The 22,387-nt window shown below is 42.1% G+C and overlaps 1 protein-coding gene across 3 annotated transcripts in view; it reads left to right on the top strand.

Annotated features, from left to right (window-relative positions):
• glra3 (glycine receptor, alpha 3) overlaps nucleotides 1–22,387 on the top strand; it is a 90,549-nt gene that overhangs the window by 54,580 nt on the left and 13,582 nt on the right. For all 3 annotated transcript variants that reach the window (XM_061275162.1, XM_061275160.1, XM_061275161.1), the window contains 2 exons: nucleotides 16,098–16,235; nucleotides 16,947–17,161. In XM_061275162.1, coding sequence (XP_061131146.1) covers nucleotides 16,098–16,235; nucleotides 16,947–17,161 — 353 coding nt within the window. The remainder of the gene's footprint in view (nucleotides 1–16,097; nucleotides 16,236–16,946; nucleotides 17,162–22,387) is intronic.

The raw sequence follows: 22,387 nt of genomic DNA, 5'->3' as shown, positions 1-22,387 counted from the left end.
TGTAATGATGCTGAGAGCACAGGAAATCCAACACGCGTACATGTACAGAGAATTTTTGGGAGAAATTTTCCTTTATCCAATTCCGCTACCATTTAATTATAATATGATATCAAGTCAAGTCAAAGTCAGCTTTATTGTCAATCCCTTCATATGTCAAGACTAGAGATGCACCGATCCGATATCTGGATCGGATATCGGCCCCGATATCAACAAAATAGATGGATCGGGTCTCGGAAAATACAGCCGATCTGTGAGCCGATACTTTCCTTAATCTATTGGGACGCGGGCTACGTCATACGTCAGCAGCACGTGTGCCGCATGCCACGAGAGTTTTCTAAACAAGCGCAAACACGGAGGCTAATCGGATGTCAAACGCTGCGTGTTCGCTTCTCTTCCGGGGGGGTGTTAATGGGACGTCAAACGCTTTGTGTGGCGGGCTCCATCTAGTGTGGAAACCGAGAAGCTGAGCTCAAGCTTCTTGTGCGGGCCATATTCAATTATGTTTTCAGAGTTTGCTGCAGGCCAATAAAAACTGGACCGTTAGTTTGGACACCCCTAATTTAGAGCAAAGAACTGTGTAGTCTGCCTGATGCCATTGCCTTTGGTCTTTTCTGTTCCACATGTAGAGTTATGTAGCTTGTTAAGTCAACCATAATATCGGATCGGTATCGGGTATCGACCGATACGCAAAGCCACGGCATCGGTATCGGTATCGGAACTGAAAAAGTCGGATCGGTGCATCTCTAGTCAAGACACACAAAGAAACCGAAATTCTGTTTCCTCCATCCCACGGTGACGAGACACAGTACACGATAAACATACAAGTAGACGACACAAAATAAAAACAAGGCACAAACAATAAATAATAAATAAAATGAGCGATGAATAAATAATAAACAAATAACCCAATAAATAAGAGGAGCAAAACTGAGCCAGTGTGCGTACAGCAGACAGTAAGCATAGCGCAAAGTACAGGACGTTACGCAGAAAGGGGGTGCGAGTTCAGGATCCTAACAGCCTGGAGTATGAAGCTGTTCGAGAGTCTGGTGGTGCGGGAGCGCAGGCACCTGTACCTCTTCCCAGAGGGCAGAAGATCAAACAAAGAGTGAGCGGGGTGACAGGAAACTGACTTCCCTGGCAAAATGCGCTTGCCTGCCATGACGGGAAACCAATGTAAACAAACCACAATAATCGCCCAATAACTGATCAAAATCGGGTACAGAAACTGCTTATCACAGATACATACCTGTCTCAGACCGGCAATATTTTGTCTTTGTCTCTATGACGCTGGTGCCTTTTCACATTAGTTTTCCTCTGTTTATGGTCAAAAATTGTTGGCACTGCACCAACGCTGGGGACGAGATTGGAGCCAGCCAAGATGCTATCAACTTACTGACGTCACGCAGCTGCCTGATCCGGGCCACAAACTAACCAACATGGATGCTCCCAGTATTTCCATGTCACACTTACTAAAAGCCATTTATTTCCTACATGAATTGCTTTTTTTAATAAACTTCAGAGATTTGATTAAGCCATATTTGTAGAATAGAAAAATGTTAATATGGCTAATGACCAAAGTGACCCTTTAATGTTGCCATGGTTTCTGTTCGCGTCGCCCCTCCCCTCCTGTGTCTGCTCACAATCTATGTAATTGCCATTACCTGCCTCTCGTTACCTGTCATGTTTAAGTCCTGTCTGCGTGTCACTCCCTGTCGGATTGTTTGCGTCTCATGTCTTCTTGTTTCTTGTTTTTCTAGTCACTTGTCTGTTCTCGTCTTGTTTCATCTTTCTGTTCAGTTATTCATGTCCTTGGTCGAGTATCTATAGTCTGTCTTTTGAGTTCCTTCAATAAACCCTGGTCCAAGCTGCATTTGGTCGCCCAGCTCCATTCAATTCATGACAGGAAGGGGGATCCTCCCATCTGTGGTCTTTTCTCAAGGTTTTTCATTTAGCCTAGTAGGAGTTCTGAGTTTTTCTTGCCCTCCTGGGAGTTTAAGATCAGGGGATGTTTGAAAATAATTGTCAATTTTTGCACCTGTCGTCCTGAATGTTGTTAGCTATCTAAATGTTGTACAGAGGCTGAGCTCTACTGGAGTCAAATTCCTTGTTTGGCATGCTCAAACTTGGCAATGGATGGATGGATGGATCGATGGATGGATGGATGGATGGATGGATGGATGGATGGATGGATGGATGGATGGATGGATGGATGGATGGATTGATGGATTGATGGATTGATTGAGCTACCCCTGCTCAGGTACTAATTGAGGTCAAATTGAGAATGTCCATCCATCCATCCATCCATTATCTGAACCAAGACACATCATTCTCACTAGAGTCGCATCATGATTTCATATTTGCTTGCTTGACCCTATTTCCTTGTTCCGAAAATCAACAACAATATTATCAAACTTTATGACACCTGAATTAAATTACCTCCCAAGCCAGGTACAGAAATAGTTGTAACCAAGGACATTTTAAGATTCTAAGTCAAAGTCAGCTTTATTGTCAATCTCTTCACATGTCAAGACACCCCCAAAGAAACCGAAATTACGTTTTCTCTATCCCACGGTGACGAGACATTACACGATAGACATACAAGTAAATGACACAATATAAAAACAAGAAGGCACAAACAATAAATAATAAGAATGATGAATAAATAATAAATAAACAGATAACACAATAAATAAGAGGAGCAAAACGGAGCCAGTGTGCATACAGCAGACAGTAAGCGTAGCGCAAAAGTACAGGACGCTACGCAGAAAGGGGAAGCGAGTTCAGGATCCTAACAGCCTGGAGTATGAAGCTGTTGTTGAGTCTGGTGGTGCGCGAGCGCAGGCTCCTATACCTCTTCCCAGAGGGCAGAAGATTAGGGGGTGCCTGAGAATATTTGTCATTTTTCACACGTCCTGAGTGTTGTTCGTCACGTAAATGTTGAACAGAGGCAGTGATGTACCAAAGTCAAATTCCTTGTTTGGCACCCCCAAACATGGCAAATAAAAAATCTTGAATCTGTCTTTTATATTTTGTTTGGAAGGGGTTTTTTTAGGTTTTGGGAGTGGGGTCAGCATACATACTCTTTTAATGTACTTATTTGCATGCACATGCGCACACATCACACACATACACACACACATGCGCGCACACACAAATTCATTCATTCACTATAGCGCTAAACTAAACGTCGAATGCTAACATGTATGTTGAAACCATATGGAACTGTCGGGCTTACTGGGATGAGGAAAGTAATTATTTTCAAGCCGCATCTGTATTCAGGTGATGAAGATTGGACAAACTGGTGTCATACTGAGATAATCATTTAAATGACCATGCTCTGACTAGGATGACCCATCTTGAGAAAGATTAAAAATGGTAAAATGGAGAAACAGAAACCACTGAACTATGCAAGAGGAGGAAGATAAAAGATAAAAACCTGCATTAAGATGGTGCTCTATGGACCATTTTGTAAAAAGCGGAACAGCTGGTAAAAGCTGGTACATGCCTAAAGCCATACACAAAAGATGAAGTTGGTCTTCTTTCTTAAGGTTCTATTGTGTGCATGCCCGTGTGTGTGTGTGTGCGTGTGCGTGTGCGTGCGCGCGCGCGTGCGCGTGCGTGCGTGCGTGGTGGGGTGCCTGCATGTGTCATGCATGCAACTGAAAGCCCAGCCTGCATGGGCATGAGATAACAAAAATCAAATGATGCAGTATTTGGACCAGTATATGAAATCAGTTCAAAACAGCCTTATTTTCCTTGCTTGACAGGTTCTGTAAAATCTGTAATTAAAAACCATCAAATTGTTACAATAGCCACACAAGACTTTCATGAACCTTTATAATCATTTTTTGTATTTCCAAACAATTTTGTAGAAATTTTAACCCTTTCAGAAATGTTCTTATTTAGTATATGAAAAAATAAGAGTTTATTAAATTAGAGTAAATACATTGTTACAATATATATAATATTCTATGAACCTTTTATGAAGTGTAAGCATGTCTGGCTCCTCTCTGCTCTTGCGTGCTGGCCGGCTGGCGCGTCCCCTGTGTTTATTTTTAAACACTCTATTGTATTTTAAACACTTTTTTTTAACATTGTCCTTTAAATTTTGTATGAGCCCGTGTTGCATTTGGTTGTCCTGCCTCATTCGTGACAAAATGAAGTGCAAATCAGAGATGCTGCCAATTCTGCTGACGTGAACAAAATGGAAGATTGGATACATAGCACTGTGGGAGGCTGAGATAAAGCTAGCACTAGCGTTAGCGAGAAGCTAACGAATGCATTTAACACATTATTGTGTACCCCAAGAATAATACAGCACCTTCGATGGAATTTATCTGATACAACTACTCAAAATACACCCAGAAGAAGTGAAAACAGCTACAAAATCAGCAGAAAGACTGACGCTAATGATATGAAAACGAGTGCACAGACAAAGTGAAATACAGTTTATTATTTTCGTGTCATCTCAAGCTTTAATGTGTCCATCGTTTCCTTACATTGAAGTTAAGTTAAAGTTAAAGGAACTGAAACATTAACAAAATAAAGTCTTTCAGCGAATCCTTCTCTATACTGACAAAAGATTTCTGAAACACTCCTTGAACTAGCAGGACTTCGACCACAGGCGTGGGAACGCTGCTTGAAATATGAAATTTTACCAGGCACTTCTTTGAGGTTCTGATGTTAGGGGATGGTGCAATGATTTGTGTGGATTGATGCATCCAACAACGGAACGTTTTGATCTCTCCACTTCAACATCCTTGAGTTGTTTGGGCTACAAGTAATAAACGTGTCCAAATCGTAATAAACATGGCGGATTTGCGAATCCACCATGTTTGTTACTCGGATTTCGGTTTGGCAACACCCATTACCTTGTTTGGTTTGTCACGCCCCAACGGATGTGATGTTATAGATAAAAATACGTACCATATTTTCACGACCAAAGGGCGCACCGTACTGAAAGGCGCAGTATCAGTTATGTGTGCCGTTCTTGTACCGTTTTTATCCGTGTATAATGCGCCCCCATGTATAATACGCAACCTAAAAATGGCATGCTGATGCTGGAAAAAAGCCTGTACCCATGTATAATACGCACCCAATTTTTATGAATTTTTTTTAAATTTTTTTTTTTTTAAGTCCCAATGATCGTCACACACGCAGGGAGGCAACGGGTCCCATTTTTATAGTCTTTGGTATGGTCTTAACTAGGCTGGATGTAATTTTTTTTTGTTGGCGTTGATTTCTCCGACTGCCCGTAAACGCACCACCGCGCTCCGTGCGCGCATGTGAAAAAGGCGTGCGGACGTGAAAAAGGCGGCTCTGTATGGGAGAGACGTTGAAGAGGAATAAAAACACCCTTGGAAACCAAAACTTGCCCCTCGTCGTGACTCGGAGCCGCAACAAATTTCGGATTTGTGTAGGGTACATTGTGACAGACAGCAAACGAGCAAGCCTTGTCTGATACCAGAGCATTGTGTTCGTATGGAGCGTGTTTGAAGTGAGCAGCAGAGACGAAAGGAACAAGGCAAAGTGTTGTGAAATAAAATATTACCTGTAATACGCATTTTGTTATTTGCTGATTGCTACTGCTAATTAAACTGTGAATTGAAACTATAGGAAGAAAACAACTCTCGCTCTTTATATAGCTGACGTGTCTTGCGCATCCGTTCTGCGCATGGGATCAATAGTGCGCATGCGCAGTTATACTGCCTCCGTATGACGTCCGGTCCGCGATGAAGATTTAAAAACAAACAATATTTGACAATAACACACCATCAAGGATTGATTGATTGATTGATTGATTGATTGAATATTTATTGATCCCCAGGGGTGGGGAAATTCAGGCCCCAGCAGTATCCATACCACAGAGTGGGTATACAAAAAACACACAGATGGCATGAGCGCAACTCAATAGGCTCTCACAAGGCTGCCACACAACGGCGCCACAAAGAAAGTCAGAAAGTGCACAAGATAAAAGCCATCAAAGCAAATCAAAGCTAAAAGACAAAGGAAAAAAAAGCAACAGCGGCCACCTAGCACCCCTCAATACAAGAGAACACCCCAAAACACACAAAATAGCCTCCACGGGGTCCATCGACAGGTGTAAGGGCAGTCCAGTTCAACGGCGCCCAATGGACCGTGGTGGTGAATCGGTGAAAACATCACAAAGCAGGCAAACGTGTGAGCAGCGTCCCGGGCACCCTGTCGGGGGACGTGCAGATGGCCACCACGGGGCTAGCATGGCGAAAGTCGTCGGTTCCGACGAGCACGAGGGAGCGGACTCCCCACAGGTGTTGCGGCTGCAAGGCCAATGCGAGGGACCCGGTCATCACTGGTCGGATAAGCAGGAAGCCGTCGTAGAGTTACGCCGGTCTCGACCGATGATCCCGGTCCGGTCCCAGGAAGAAAAAATAAATAAAACAAAATATCCGATCCGAAGAGGTACCGAGGTGCGGTAGAAGGCACCAGCATCGCCGAATGGACAAAAAGACAGAAAGAAAAAGGAGAAAATAAGGAAATAAAGAGGAAAAGAGAGAACACTGCTGGGAGGCAGCCACTCACGGCGCCATACCAAGAGAAAAAAAAAAAAAAAAAAAAAAAAAACCATCGCATCAAACGATGTGTCGTCAATTATGAATTTTACTGAGTAAGTGTGTTGGGCAGGATGGCTGAATGCGATGCGCGATTGACAACAAACAAGAAGAAAGGTGATTTCAAGTTTTATTTCGGGGGAGATTTGTCATGTCTCGTCCCCAGTTTTGCTATGTGTCTAGGTTGCCATAGTTTCTGTTCGCGTCGCCCCTCTCTTCCTAACCGGGGAGGTGGTTAGGTGGCACCCATGCTGACAGCGGCTATCTGGATTCTCGTGGGCCAATTCAGGATGGGGGAACTGCAGCTCAACCTCCTCGAAGACACTGCCAGGACAATTGAGGGCTCCTTCAGCAGCCCTCTGCTTTGACATGGACATCCACTTTTTATTTAATTGATTTTCATGTTGTATCATTTGTGCCCTCTCTGCATCCATTTCAACCTGGTGATCCTGAAAGGGGGATCCTTCCATCTGTGGTCCCTTCTCAAGGTTTCTCATTTTCCCCTGGTAGGGGTTTTTAAGTTTTTCCTTGCCCTTTTGGGAGCTTAAGATCAGGGGATGCTTTGAGAATAATTGTCAATTTCTGTCCATGTGAAGCCCTTTGAGACTGCTTGTGATTTAGGGCTATACAAATAAACTTGACTTGACTTGACTTGACTGTGTCACCTCAATCGATGTAACGCGTTTTGTATTTGTATTTGTCCTGTCTGCCCCTCGCTCACCGTCGGATCATTGCATGTGTTACTGTCATGATGTGGTTTCTGTTCCTGTCTTTGGTAATGTCACCGTCTTTTTGTTCCACGACTTTGTCGGTCAGTCCTGTTGTTGGTTTTGTTGTACCATGACTTTCTTTAAAAGAAAAATAAAATAAAAAAAAATTAAAAAAAAATTGTACCCATGTATAATGCGCACCCCAGATTTTAGGACAATAAATTAGTTAAATTTTGCGCACTATACACGGAAAAAAACGGTATATGTTTTTAGCGTTAAAGTTCAGTAGTTGTTGGCTCGTTGAACTCTTGTTTTGTTAAAAAACGTTTACCAAACCTACGTCATTCCTGGTACGTTGTCGCATTTTGGGGGGAATTCATTCGACAAAATCCAACACATAGAACAGACATAAACGAGCAACAACAGGCTAAACGATACGGTATGCTAACGTGACAAACACAAACGAGGAGCTGAGAACGGGCCTGACGTAACATTCAGTTATTTAAAAAAAAACTATTACATAAATAACACGTTTATAAACGATCGATCGTCTTTTGTCAACAATGCCGTGTGCCGCGCCGCAGTTCAAATTATTCCACAGGCCCATACAACGATATATAAACTATATTTTAAATAACTATCACATAAACAACAATGTTATCAAACCATTTGTGTCACTCCAAATCATTAAATCCATCGATCAAATTTCTCGTCTTTTATCGATCGTCCTTTGTCAACAATGCCGTGTGCCGCGCCGCAGTTCAAATTATTCCACAGGCCCATACAACAATATATAAACCATATTTTAAATAACGATCACATAAACAACAATATTATCAAACCATTTGTGTGACTCCAAATCATTAAATCCATCGATCAAATTTCTCGTCCTTTATGTCATCGTGGTGACAGAGAGCATGTCCAGAGGATATGGTTAATTTATTACCATATTAAGTGTTAATTTATTTGATTTTTTTCTCTGTATTTTTCATGTTTTGAATATGTTCAAGATAAAGCTATCAAAGCATGTGAAGTGATCAACTATACTAAAAATACCATGTGAAGTGGTCAACTATACTTGTAAGTGATGTGTTGACGATCAAGTAAAAATCCGTGAAAAAAATATATATATATGTCGCTCCTGAGTATAAGTCGCCCCCCCCACCCAAACAATGAAAAAAAACGCGACATAGTCCGAAAATTACGGTATATACTAATCTGTGGAAGAACGACGAGGCTGACGTCAGCGGCGCACGCGCGGCATTGTTGACAAAGGACGAGGAATTTGATCGATGGATTTAATGATGTGGAGTGACACAGATGGTTTGATAATATTGTTGTTTATATGATAGTTATTTGATATATACTTTATATATCGTTACATGGGTCTGTGGAATATTTAGAATATTTAGACGTCAGCAGCGCGGTGCATACGTGGCATCGTTTCCATAAAGGACGATTCGTGGATTTATTGAATTAACAGATAGTTTGATAAACGTGTTACCGTTTTTTTCCGTGTATAGTGCGCAAAATTTAACTAATTTATTGTCCTAAAATCTGGGGTGCGCATTATACATGGGTACAAAAAAAAAAAAAATTTTTTTTTTTTTAATTTCTTTTTTTTTTTTTAAAAGAAAGTCATGGTACAACAAAACCAACAACAGGACTGACCGACAAAGTCGTGGAACAAAAAGACAGGGTGACATTACCAAAGACAGGAACAGAAAGCAAACAGACATCATGACAGTAACACATGCAATGATCCGACGGTGAGCGAGGGGCAGACAGGACTTAAATACAAAACACGTTACATCGATTGAGGTGACACAGGAAGAGAGGGGCGACGCGAACAGAAACTATGGCAACCTAGACACATAGCAAAACTGGGGACGAGACATGACAAATCTCCCCCGAAATAAAATATGCGATAACAAAATGCGTATTACAGGTCGGTCATATTTTATTTCACAACACTTTGCCTTGTTCCTTTCGTCTCTGCTGTTCACTTCAAACACGCTCCATACGAGCGCAATGCTCTCGTATCAGACAAGGCTTGCTCGATCACCTGCTACCTGCTCGTTTGCTGTCTGTCACAATGTACCCTACACAAATCCGAAACATTTGTTGCGGCTCCGAGTCACGACGAGGGGCAAGTTTTGGTTTCCAAGGGTGTTTTTATTCCTCTTCAACGTCTCTCCCATACAGAGCCGCCTTTTTCACGTCCGCACGCCTCTTTCCCGTGCGCGCACGGAGCGCGGTGGTGCGTTTAGGGGCAGTCGGAGAAATCAACGCCAACAAAAAAAATGACATCCAGCCTAGTTAAGACCACACCAAAGACTATAAAAATGGGACCCATTGCCTCCCTGCGTGTGTGACGATCATTGGGACTTAAACAATAATAATAATAATAATAATTTTAAAAAATTCATAAAAATTGGGTGCGTAATATACATGGGTACAAGCTTTTTTCCAGCATCAGCATGCCATTTTTAGGGTGCGTATTATACATGGGGGCGCACTATACACGGAAAAAAACGGTATTTATGTAAGTTTATTATGGAAGTTCATTCGACAAAATCCAACACGAAGAACAGCCATGAACGAGCAACAACATGCTAAACGAGGGGTGGGCAATTCCGGTCCTCAAGGGCCGGTGTCCTGCATGTTTTATAGGTCTCCTTACTGCAACACACCTGATTCAAATGATCAGGATTGTTATCCAGCTTCTGCAGACCTTGCTAATTATCTGACTATTTGAATCAGGTGTGTTGCAACAGGGTGACATAGAAAACATGCAGGACACCGGCCCTCGAGGACCGGAATTGCCCACCCGGTATGCTAACGTGACATAAACACAAACAAAGAGCTGAGAACGGGCCTGACGTAACATTTAGAGTTATTCAAATAACTGTTACATAAATAACACATTCTTAGACTAATAGCTATAATGTAAAGAAGATCTTTTACTTTTATTCTCAGATTTCCTTTTGTACTTTTTTAAATTTTGTAATGTTTGCACTAAGACGGGAGCAGCTATCCGAATTTCGTTGTACACCTAAGTTGTAAAATGACAATAAAAGGCATTCTATTCTATTCTATTCTATTCTATTCTATTCTAATTAGCGTGTGCCCGTGGCCCTGGCTCTCTACCATTTTCTTCTTCAGTCCGTTTTCATGCAAACATATCTGTGAACTTTGCACACTTGGCAGGATCATCATCTAAAGCAGGGGTGTTGTTGGATTTGGTCCACAATTTGGGAAGCGCGCTACCCGCACTTCATGGCAAAAGCCATCGCTAATCACCTGTTATCCAATTTACTCACTGCGTGCTTGTTTTATTTCTTCAGTTTTAGGAACAGGCTAAGACACCGAAACAAAATTTAGAATTACACAGGTTGGTTGAGTTCAATCACAACTCTTGTTAAGAAAGCTCTGTTTTCAGGAAAGTACAATACAGTGCTGGGCCAGTTTGTTTTTTGGAATTAAGTGAGCTTTTGGTTGTGACATCATCAATTTATTAATGATCCCTGACTATGCAAAATTAGTAATCACCACTTACCATGTTTTTATTTGTTTGTTCTTTTGATACACCATGTACTTTCTTACGTGATCATATTCTTAGTTTAATCATGCTTCCAACCATATCTTTTCTTTGTTAGGCAAAATATTTCCCTCTGTCCAGAACGTTCAGTAGTAATCGAAAACTGGCGTCTAGCATTAGTCAAAACTTAAGATATAATCAAGTACTGAGCATTTTTAGACGACTTTGGCAGTGTCCGTGATTTAGAAAATTATCAGGCATGCATTAAACAGTTCCTTAAGGGTCATTGAGCTATTCAGGCAATATATCAGAAAACATTTGTTATTTTAAAGTGCACAAAAATATATATCAGATCATAAAGTTATAAAAACCTTTGTCAAAAATGTCTAGTTATGTCTCCTTTATTGATTTGGTGTGTAGGTATAATTATATGCTTAAAATGTTTCTTTTATTGATTTAATATGTGAATATACTTGTCTGCTTATGTACTTTATTCAATGAGGTTTGAACATATTTGTTTTTGTAGCTAGGCAGGACTTTTTGTATTTTGACCCCATTCCTTCACTGTCAAACTTTTTTTCGCGGGCCGCATATTAGTCATAGTTTCTTTCGGAGGGCCATTATGACTGTCAACCCAAATAATTGTATGAGCACCTCATATTATATAACCGGGGGTCACCAACCTTTCTTAAACCGAGAGCTACTTCCTGGGTACTGATTAAGGCAAAGGGCTACCACCAGGGCTGTGGACTCGGTCGGATTTTTGCAACGAGTCCGAGTCCGGCCTCTTGACCAGGAGTCCGAGTCCGGCTGTCCATTTTTTCTGTTAATTCATGTGACTGCTTAGTCTTTATTCAAGGCTAATTTAGATCAAAATCTAAATAATTACAACAGTTTTGTGATGGCTTTGTCTTTATTAAACATATAAACGAATACAATAAACAGATACTTTCAAGATTTAATCATTAATTAAACCATTATAGCTCAGACATTTATCTAAACACAAATAATTAGTGACGACCCCATAACTATCGAAACACATCAATGATATAAGCTGGGTGACATAATCGTCCTTGACATTGGTACATAATGTAAACATTAGCAGCCCAAGTGCAACTCAACGTGGCCGCATTGATCGTAACTTACGCTCCGTTTCCCCCCCAAATCTAGAGGCAAAACATTGTCCTCTCGCTGCTCCCGGTGTTGTGCTTGATTTGGTTCCCCTGTGAGATCTGGTTCCCCCTGCCGCACGCCTTATTTGGAAAGCGAAAAACCGATGTTGGACGGCGTCAGCACTATGTTGTTTGCAATAAAAACATGAAGAACTCACGTTTGCGTCAGTCAATTTTAATTTTTATGAAGGATTATTCTCATTTGATGTCTTTAAATTCATCCGCGTTCTGCCATTGAAGCGGGGTGCATTCAAAGACCAGTCGTACAGACGGAACACTCATTCACTTCACCAAAACGCAACAATATAATTACGTGAGCTCTTTGCATAAACCTCGATGCAAAGAAATTCCTCTTTTTGGGTACAGGCTACAAGGAGTATATATTACCCAGGAGACTTTATACTTAATTGTGATCATCATTCATCCATCCATCCATTTTATTTTATTACTCAGGTATTTTCAAAGCAAATTAATATTGTTGCATTTATTAATTTGCTTTAACATGACAGCGCAATATAATTAAAAGCTGACACTATAGCAATGTCAAACGTCTTCATTTAAGAAAAAGCCACACACGTTTTGTGATCAAATTTTTCATAACGAGAATGATTTGAGTGAATTGATTTTACAATTTTTATCCCCCCTCCCCACCATCTGTCACTTTTGTTGGGACAAAAGGAGCCTTCAGAACTGAAATTTCTTCTCAATTATTCATTCAAATCAATTCACTCAAATCATTCTCGTTATGAAAGATTTGATCACAAAACGTTTCCGTCTGTACGACTGGTCTTTGAATGCACCCCGCTTCAATGGCAGAGCGCGGATGAATTTAAAGACATCAAATGAGAATAATCCTTTTATGAAAATTAAAATTGACTGACGCAAACGTGAGTTCTTCATGTTTTTATTGAAAACAACATAGTGCTGACGCCGTACGACATCGGTTTTTCGCTTTCCAAATAAGGCGTGCGCTGTGCGCGCTCCCGCGGCAGGGGAGAACCGCGGCTGGTTCTTCCAGCTTGGCTGCGCGCGGGGCATTGTGGGTCTTGTACGTGCACGCACGCAGGCAGGCAGGCGCGGGCGCGCACGCAACAACTAAATTTGTCTTCATAACAAGCAAGCAGGGCTGTGGACAGTATTCCTACGCGCATTCTCAGCAGCATGATGAAAATAAAATGGAACGTATTTTTTTTTATTGTCGGACTCGGTGGACTCGGTCAAAATTAGCACCGAGTCCGAGTCCGGCAAAAATGACAGAGTCCCCGAGTCCGAGTCCACAGCCCTGGCTACCACACACTTCTGAAATAGCCAATTTGCTCAATTTGGCTTTTACTGTGTTATTATTGTCATTTCCAGTTCACATGTACGTAAGTGTGATTTTAACAAGAATAGCAGAAATATAGTCAAACCTTGGTTTTTGACCACAATCCGTTACAGAAGGCGGTTCGAGAAGCGAATCGGTCGAATTCCGAATCAGTTTTTCCCATTACAAATAATGGAAACATTTTTAATCTATTTCAAGACAAAAAAAACGCCTTTTTTAAGCATTTTTTCATTTGCACATATTTGTCCGATCGCGCAACTGCAGCGCACCGCCGAACGCGCAACCGTAGCGCTTCGCCCACCGCGCAACTGCACCGCGCTGGTCGCATTATTGTGACAGAGCTGTTGCTGACATTTAGAAGATAAGTCCTGATGTACTTTCCAAAATTTAAGTGGACCTCAGTGCGCAGGGAGCTTAATTTGGTCCGATCGCGCAACCGCAGCACACCGCCGAACGGGGAACAGTAGCGCGTCGCCGAGCGCGCAACTGCACCGCCCTGGTCGCATTTTTCTTTTTATATATTGTATTCTATTTTTTATGCCGGAGGACTACGGTCCAGAAGTCTCTTTTTGCACCTTTATCCCCCTACTTGTACCTTCCTGTAAATCGGGGTGTTGTTACATGCAGTTTCTCACACGTGAGATTAATAAAGTTCCTCTTATCTTATCTTATCTTATCTTATTGTGACAGAGCCGTCGCTAAAATTTAGAAAATATTTTTAAGTCCTGATGTACTTTCCAAAATTTAAATGGACCTAAGTGCGCAGGGAGGGAGCTTAATTTGGTCCGATCGCGCAACCGCAGCGCGCCGGGCGCTCACTGTCGCATTGCTTTAAGAGCGTCTTTGTGTTTTAGGATGGCTTTACTGCTCCCACTTGCTTTCTTTGGAGGCATAATTAGGGGTTAATACAACCCTCAAAATAACGAAAATACAATAACAACGGAGTCAGTCGGTTTCCGGGCCGCGCGGTCGGGTTTTCTCGGGTCCTCCCGGCTCATCTCGCGAGGTTCGACCTCCGAATTTTGTTCGACAACTGAAGCAAAAAAATCTCAAATTTTTTGTTCGAATTCCGATTACCATTTTTTTTCCATGTATAATGCGCCCCCATGTATAATACGCACCCTAAAAATGGCATGATGCTGGAAAAAAGCCTGTACCCATGTATAATATGCACCCAAATTTTGACTCCTACTTAAGTCCGTAAACGTAAAATTATTTCAGAAAAAAGATCATCTTTGGGAACAACCGGATGTTATTCTGCCGGTCAGTATCACTGCACATGCGCTAGCAAACTCGATAGCGAAGAAATGTTTCGGATTTGTGTAGGGTACATTGTGACAGCAAACGAGCAGGTGATCGAGCAAGCGTCTGATACGAGAGCATTGTGTTCGTATGGAGCGTGTTTGAAGTGAACAGCAGAGAAGAAAGCGCATCTGTAATGGCGGCCTCCGTATCATATCCGGATTTAAAAAAAAAAAAGTCAACCCGTGAAGTTGACCCATGTATAATGTGCACCCCAGATTTTAGGACAATAAATTAGTTAAATTTTGCGCATTATACATGGGGAAAAAACGGTATTTCGAGAACCGGGATGTTCGAAAACCGAGGTTTGACTTTAAATAAATAGATGCAGCTCACTGACAAGTGCCGCTATTTGAGCTAATTTTAGAACAGTCCTGCGGGCGACTCATGCGGTCCTCACGGACGACCTGGTGCCCGCGAGCACTGTGTTGGTGACCCCTGTTATATACAGTATAAGCTAAAAACCAAACTGAAAAATAACTCGTTTTCAAATCAGACAAGTAAAAACTGGTCAAATATAAAAAAAAAGATATTTTTAAAAGTGAAGACAATTTGCAATTCTAGTAATGACACAAATTTGATGCACAATTTGTCTTCGCAGGCTTGAGTTTGACACCTGTGATCTAAAGCGTTCTTTTTCTTATCCTAGCTTTTTCAACCCCACCTGGCTTTTTCTTTTTACTCACAGTTCACTCCTCTTCCCTACAACTTGCGTCATTCAGGCACAAAGATAAATTAGACTCTACCAACTTCAATGAGTGCGGGGGGGTGGAACATGTAATGGTATCTCCCAACTGAAAACACTTGAAAGAAAACTGCGATGGAAAAGGGGTGTTTTAAGACATGTTGTTTTTTCTTGGATTAGAAACATTTATACGACTTAATTAAGTAGTAGCCTATATGAAAATGATGGTCCACCCCCACACACACCCCCACACACACCCCCACACACACACACCCCCACACACACACACTCACACACACATTGGAGTGGCCCTCCGAGAAAAATCCCGGCTCTCCCGATTACCCAGCACGCCATTGCCCACGACCCTCGTGAGGATAAGCGGTTCAGATAATGGATGGCTGGATACTTTTTTGTTAAACTATTCAGTAGGAGGAAAGACCTCAGCCGCATTTGGAAAATTAGCCTCTAACTAACTGACTCTCGTGTTTGTATTCACATTTGCACTTTAGGGCTAAATCATACAATTTCTTGCAGTCTGCTCAATAAAAAGAAAACGTTTTGTAAATTGACAAAGGCATTATTTTATATAAAAAAAATTGCAAAAATCTCATTTGGTCCCTGAGGACTCCATCTTGTGAGACATCTCGTTTTGTTGGATTTGTCTCGTCCTATCCCTAGACATAAAGCAGTGTAAATGTCCCAGATGAGCACCTACTGCCTCACAAGTTGAATGAAAATAAATTATCCTGTTTTTTATGAATTACCTTTTACAGTCGGTTACACCATGAATGACCTGATCTTCGAGTGGCAGGAGAATGGACCGGTCCAAGTGGCCGAAGGACTAACGCTCCCACAGTTCATCCTTAAAGATGAATCCGACCTCAGATACTGTACCAAGCACTACAACACAGGTAACATCCACACTCATACACTTCTGAATGTACAAAAATATTCCACTCCCTAAAAAAGTACAATAAATTCCTCTTTATTGCAGGGCATAGTACATTCCAGACGCATCCGCTAAATAGAGAGTACACATTATTTTGAAAGTTATACTTATTCGATAATAAAACACAGTTGCACTTCCTAAAATACACTTTTAGTGTTCTTAAGTGCCTGTTCTCACTATATCAGTCAGGAAATGGGAGACTTTCACTAAAGTATTTATTAGTCATTCAGAGTCAAACTCTACTGTGAAACTGACACATACAGATGAATACAGATGAGAATTAAACATTCTGTATTGAAACAAAAACAATGCACACCCGCATAAGTTTGTAACGGAATGTAGCATGGATGTTACAGTTAACTTTCACACAATTGCTACTTTAACACTGGTTTCAATAACACATCCAACCAGAGCATACACCCAGGCAAATGTTCTCTTCTCTTTGTGACTGACTCTCACTGTTGGGTACTTCAGTATAATTCGTGGACCCTCACTGCTTTTTCTTCTTGATGTTATTACACTGCATCTTTACTAACAGACTACAATGCCACAAGGCAAGTCATGGCACAACATGGTACTATACTAAAACTGGAAAGGTCATCGACCAGCCTTCACTGTATAGTTTGTGAAACATAGACAGCAGTACCTACCTTGTGTATGTGCCCTGTTACAGGTAAATTTACTTGTATTGAAGTGCGGTTCCACCTGGAGCGTCAGATGGGCTACTACCTGATCCAAATGTACATCCCGTCTCTGCTGATTGTTATTCTCTCCTGGGTCTCCTTTTGGATTAACATGGATGCGGCCCCGGCCAGAGTGGCGCTTGGCATCACTACTGTCCTCACAATGACAACACAGAGCTCAGGCTCCAGGACTTCATTGCCAAAGGTCAGTTGTGGGGTATTTTCTTGTTTAGCTTTTGTCTGGTTGGCTTTACTTTCTATGCGTTACGCTCCTCTTAACATCCAACAGCAATTTGACAGTTAGAGCACTGCCTAACTTGGAGCGTGCACTGCCAGTCAGCTTTAAAAGAACTGATGTGCAGTGATCAATTATTAAAGACAAATACTCAAATTACTCTGCATGAGTTGGTGAACACGATTACATGATAGTATTGTTGACTTATTCAGTTATGTTTTTAGCAATGTGCATCTCTTTGTAAACCAGTCTGACAAAATTACAAAACACTGAATGTGTAATAGAATTAGGTACACCTAATTAATGTAGTTTTCAGTGTGTTTCATGAGTTTAAGCTATTTTACACTTTGACCATGAGATTTAAAATATACAATGAAATGCATTGCTCTACAATAACTTTTCACCTGGTAGCGCTAATGCTGCCATCTTTTAAGTTGGTTGAACAAGCACTTGATTTGGTTGCAACCTTTTTCTACATAACAAGACATTCATTAATTCATTCATTATTCGGAACGTTTATCCTCACAAGGATTGCAGGTGTGCTGGAGCTTATCCCGATGGATGCTAGTTGATGGCTGTCTTGATTGGTATATTCTGATTTTTTATTAAGTACAGATTGACAATGACTGAACTTATATTATTTGCAAAATATTTTGCTGTGATTACAAAGTTTGTCTTGTAATTTTTTATTTACTTATTGCCAGTGTAAATGCTAAAATGAAAACAACAGATATGTCTATGTATTTAGCAATTATTTATCAATTCCTGATTGATTTGCTAAATGTACAATAGGTACATAAAATTCCAAATGTGAGACTACTTTTGCATTTCTTTTTAGAGCATTCTATGTGGAGATGCTATGTCTCTGTCAATCCTAAATGATTTGTTAGGAGCAACAGTGATTTTATTAACGGTCTTCAGACTGAATGGACTTCACCCATTCTGCTCACATATGATGAAATGACGTGTCACGTTGGTAACAGCCAATCAATGGCAAGAACGTAATTACTATATCGCATGTGTGTGAACAAGCAGACAGTAAGACAAATGGAGGGTTTTTAACACACGCATACACACAGTGCAGTTGATGAAATAAAAACAATGTCACAATGTTCCAGTCCTTTACCGGCCAGGACATGAAAAGAGGAGCAGGCTTGGAGAATACGGAGCAAAGAAGTTTGAGTATCTTGTCGACGAAATTGTCTGCAATAGGGCTAGGAGGAAAAAGTTGAGCAAGTCAACTTCAAAAAGTGGTCGCTGCAACCCCCCCAGAGACATTTCCGAGCTTTGTATGCTCACCATACGACATTTACAGGCCAGATTCTAGTCTCCAGTCCACTGTACGCTCGCTAAACCAATCATCAATTTGTCACAATATTAGCACCCTCTTGTGGTAGAAGGTTGACACTGCAGTCAATGAAATTTTTTGTTTCCATAGGAGCAAGTCGTGTTGCAACAGAAATTTTTATTTGGCGTAGTTTTAATGCCAGATGCCCTTCAGACTTATGCTTCATACTTATTTTAATTTATGTGGTTTGAAATTAGGGTCTGTCATACCCATTTGGAGGCTACTGTTGTGACTGGGATTTGAACAGTGGTTGCTATCTATTAGGGGTGTAAATCGCGGGTTTTGTCACGATACGATATAATATCGATATAAAGAACTGCGATACGATATTTGCCGATATCTTAAAGCCTGCTGCGATTTTTTTTTTTTTTTTTTCTTTCGGTATGGCGCCGTAAGTGGCTGCCTCCCAGCAGTGTTCTCTCTTTTCCTCTTTATTTCTTTCTTTTCTCCTTTTTCTTTCTGTCTTTTTGTCCATTCGGCGATGCTGGTGCCTTCTACCGCACCTCGGTATCTCTTCGGATCGGATATTTTGTATTATTTTTTTTTCTTCCTGGGACCGGGATCATCGGTCGAGACCGGCGTAATTCTACGGCGGCTTCCTGCTTATCCGGGCAGTGATGACCGGGTCCCTCGCCTTGGCCTTGCAGCCGCAACCCCTGTGGAGAGTCCGCTCCCTCGTGCTCGTCGGAACCAACGACTTTCGCCATGCTAGCCCCGTGGTGACCATCTGCACGTGCACCCGACTGGGTGCCCAGGACGCTGCTCACACGTTTGCCTGCTTTGTGATGTTTTTCACCGATTCACGACCACGGTCCATTGGGCGCCGTTGAACTGGACTGCCCCTACACCTGTCTATGGACCCCGTGGAGGCTATTTAGTGTGTTTTGGGGTGTTCTCTTGTATTGAGGGGTGCTGGTTGGCCACAGTTACTTTTTTCCTTTGTCTTTTATCTTTGTTTTGCTTTGATGACTTTTATCTTGAGCACTTTCTGGCTTTCTTTGTGGCGCCGTTGTGTGGCAGCCTTATGAGAGCCTGTTGAGTTGCGCTCATGCCATTTGTGCGTCTTTTGTATACCCACTCTGTGGTATGAATACTGCTGGGGCCTGAATTTCCCCACCCCTGGGGATCAATAAATATTCAATCAATCAATCAATCAATTCATTCACGATATATTGCGATATATTGCTTTACGATCGATTATTTTTTTTTTAATAAAAAATATAGAACAATATCCTGATTTATAACAATTCATACGCAAAATCAACAAGGTACTGCAAACTCTTTATTTAGGAAATACAAGAGTATTGTAGTATACAAATTGCTTACTTTAACACTGAACTTTGATGTCGTGTTTTTTCTTTAAATGTGCGGCGAGATTTGTGCTCCCTGAATATTTGATCACCGCATGGCAGGATTTACAAACTGCACGTGTCTTGTCCGTTGAGCCATCTTTTCTTTGGAATCCAAAGTGCTTCCAAACGAAAGACTTGAAGTCTAAAGGGGAGCAAATTTCCTCGTCTTTTTGGACACTAGCCATAGCACCAGCCCAGGAGCCGCGTACTAGTTGTCGCCTCCCCTTTCACGTGCGTGCTCTGCTCACAACACAACAACGCCGGGCGCACTGCTCCCGGAAAGAGGAAGCAAGCAACAATGAACTGGATTTCAAAATAAAGTCGCGTCTAATGTCCGAGGTCAAACACGGCGATATAAATCGATGTTTACCTTTAGCATCGATGCCAATAAATCGTAGAGCATTATATCGATTAATCGATGTGTATCGATGAATCGTTACACCCCTAGTCACGAGCTATGGGTCGTGACCGAAAGAACAAGTTCCCGGATACAAGCGGCGGAAATGGGTTTCCTCCGCAGGGTGTCCGGGCTCTCCCTTAGAGATAGGGTGAGAAGCTCCTACTATCTATCCATCCAGCGTCCATCCATTTTCTGTGCTGCTTATCCTCACAAGGGTCGTGGGTGTGCTGGAGCCTATCCCAGTGGACTTTGGGGGATACCCTGAACTGATTGCCAGCCAATCACAGGGCAGACGCAGACGAACAACCATTCACACTCTCAACCGACGGACAATAGGTGTGCTCAGTCGGCCTACCATGCATGTCTTTGGATTGTGGGAGGAAGTACCTGGAGGAAACCTATGGAGGCATGGGGAGAACATGCAAACTCCACTCTGGAAGGCCGGAGCCGGAAACAAACCCACAATTTTGCACTGTGAGGCGGACGTGGCTAACCAGTGCCCCACCGTGCGCTGTGGTTGCTAGTTAGAAGTATTTACCCCAGCATCAGTATATGCAAAGCACTGCATGGTGTTTGTAAATGTCGTATTAAGATGTACAACAGATGGAAATGGCAACTAATTTTTGTTAAACAATAATGCTCAACCTAGCATATTGATGTCTGTTATCAAAACATCTCTAGCAGAGATCCACTGTGACGTGACGTGGATTCTTGGAAACATCCATCCATCCATCCGTTCATCCATCCATCCATACCTCCATCCACCCATCCATCTTTTTCCGCTTATCCGGGGTCGGGTCACGGGGGCAGCAGCTTTAGGAGGGACTCCCAGACTTCCCTCTCTCCAGCCACTTCGTCCAGCTCATCCTGGGGGATCCCAAGGCATTCCCAGGCCAGCTAAGAGACATAGTCTCTCCAGCGCGTCCTGGGTCGTCCACGGGGTCTCCTGCCGGTAAGAGATGCCCGGAACACCTCCCCAAGGAGGCGTCTAGGAAGCATCATGGTGATCTACCTCATCTGGTTCCTCTCAACGTGGAGGAGCAGCGGCTCTACTCTGAGTCTCTCCCGGATGACCGAGCTTCTCACCCTATCTCTAAGGGAGAGCCCGGACACCCTGCGGAGGAAACCCATTTCCGCCGCTTGTATCCGGGAACTTGTTCTTTCGGTCACGACCCATAGCTCGTGACTAGGGGTGTAACGATTCATCGATACACATCGATTAATCGATATAATGCTCTACGATTTATTGGCATCGATGCTAAACGTAAACATCGATTTATATCGCCGTGTTTGACCTCGGACATTAGAAGCGACTTTATTTTGAAATCCAGTTCATTGTTGCTTGCTTCCTCTTTCCGGGAGCAGGGAGAAGTGCGCGCCGTTGCTGCACGTGAAAGGGGAGTCGACAACTAGTACGCGGCTCCTGGGCTGGTGCTATGGCTAGTGTCCAAAAAGACGAGGAAATTTGCTCCCCTTTAGGCTTCAAGTCATTCGTTTGGAAGCACTTTGGATTCCAAAGAAATGATGGCTCAACGGACAAGACACGTGCAGTTTGTAAATCCTGCCATGCGGTGATCAAATATTCCGGGAGCACAAATCTCGCCGCACATTTAAAGAAAAAACACGACATCAAAGTTCAGTTTTAAAATAAGCACTTTGTATACTACAATACTTAATTAATACGTAATTTCCTAAATAAAGAGTTTGCAGTACCTTGTCGATTTTGCGTATGAATTGTTATAAATCAGGATATTGTTCTATATTTTTTATTTAAAAAATCGATCGGAGAGCACTATATCGCGATATATCGTGAATGAATCGCAGCAGGCTTTAAGATATCGGCAAATATCGTATCGTAGTTCTTTGTATCAATGTGAAATCGTATCGTCACAAAACCCGCGATTTACACCCCTACTCGTGACCATAGGTGAGGGTAGGAGCGTAGATCGACCGGTAAATTGAGAGCTTTGCCTTTTGGCTCAGGTGTCTCTTCACCACGACGGACCGGTACATAGTCCACTTTACAGCTGACGCCACACTGCCTGTCGATCTCACGCTCCATCCTGCCCTTGCTCGTGAACAAGACCCCAAGATAC

This window comes from Syngnathus typhle, linkage group LG3 (genome assembly GCF_033458585.1).
Source record: "Syngnathus typhle isolate RoL2023-S1 ecotype Sweden linkage group LG3, RoL_Styp_1.0, whole genome shotgun sequence".
NCBI lineage: Eukaryota > Metazoa > Chordata > Actinopteri > Syngnathiformes > Syngnathidae > Syngnathus > Syngnathus typhle.
Note: the sequence above shows the minus strand (reverse complement) of the source record. Positions and strands in the feature narration are given on the sequence as shown.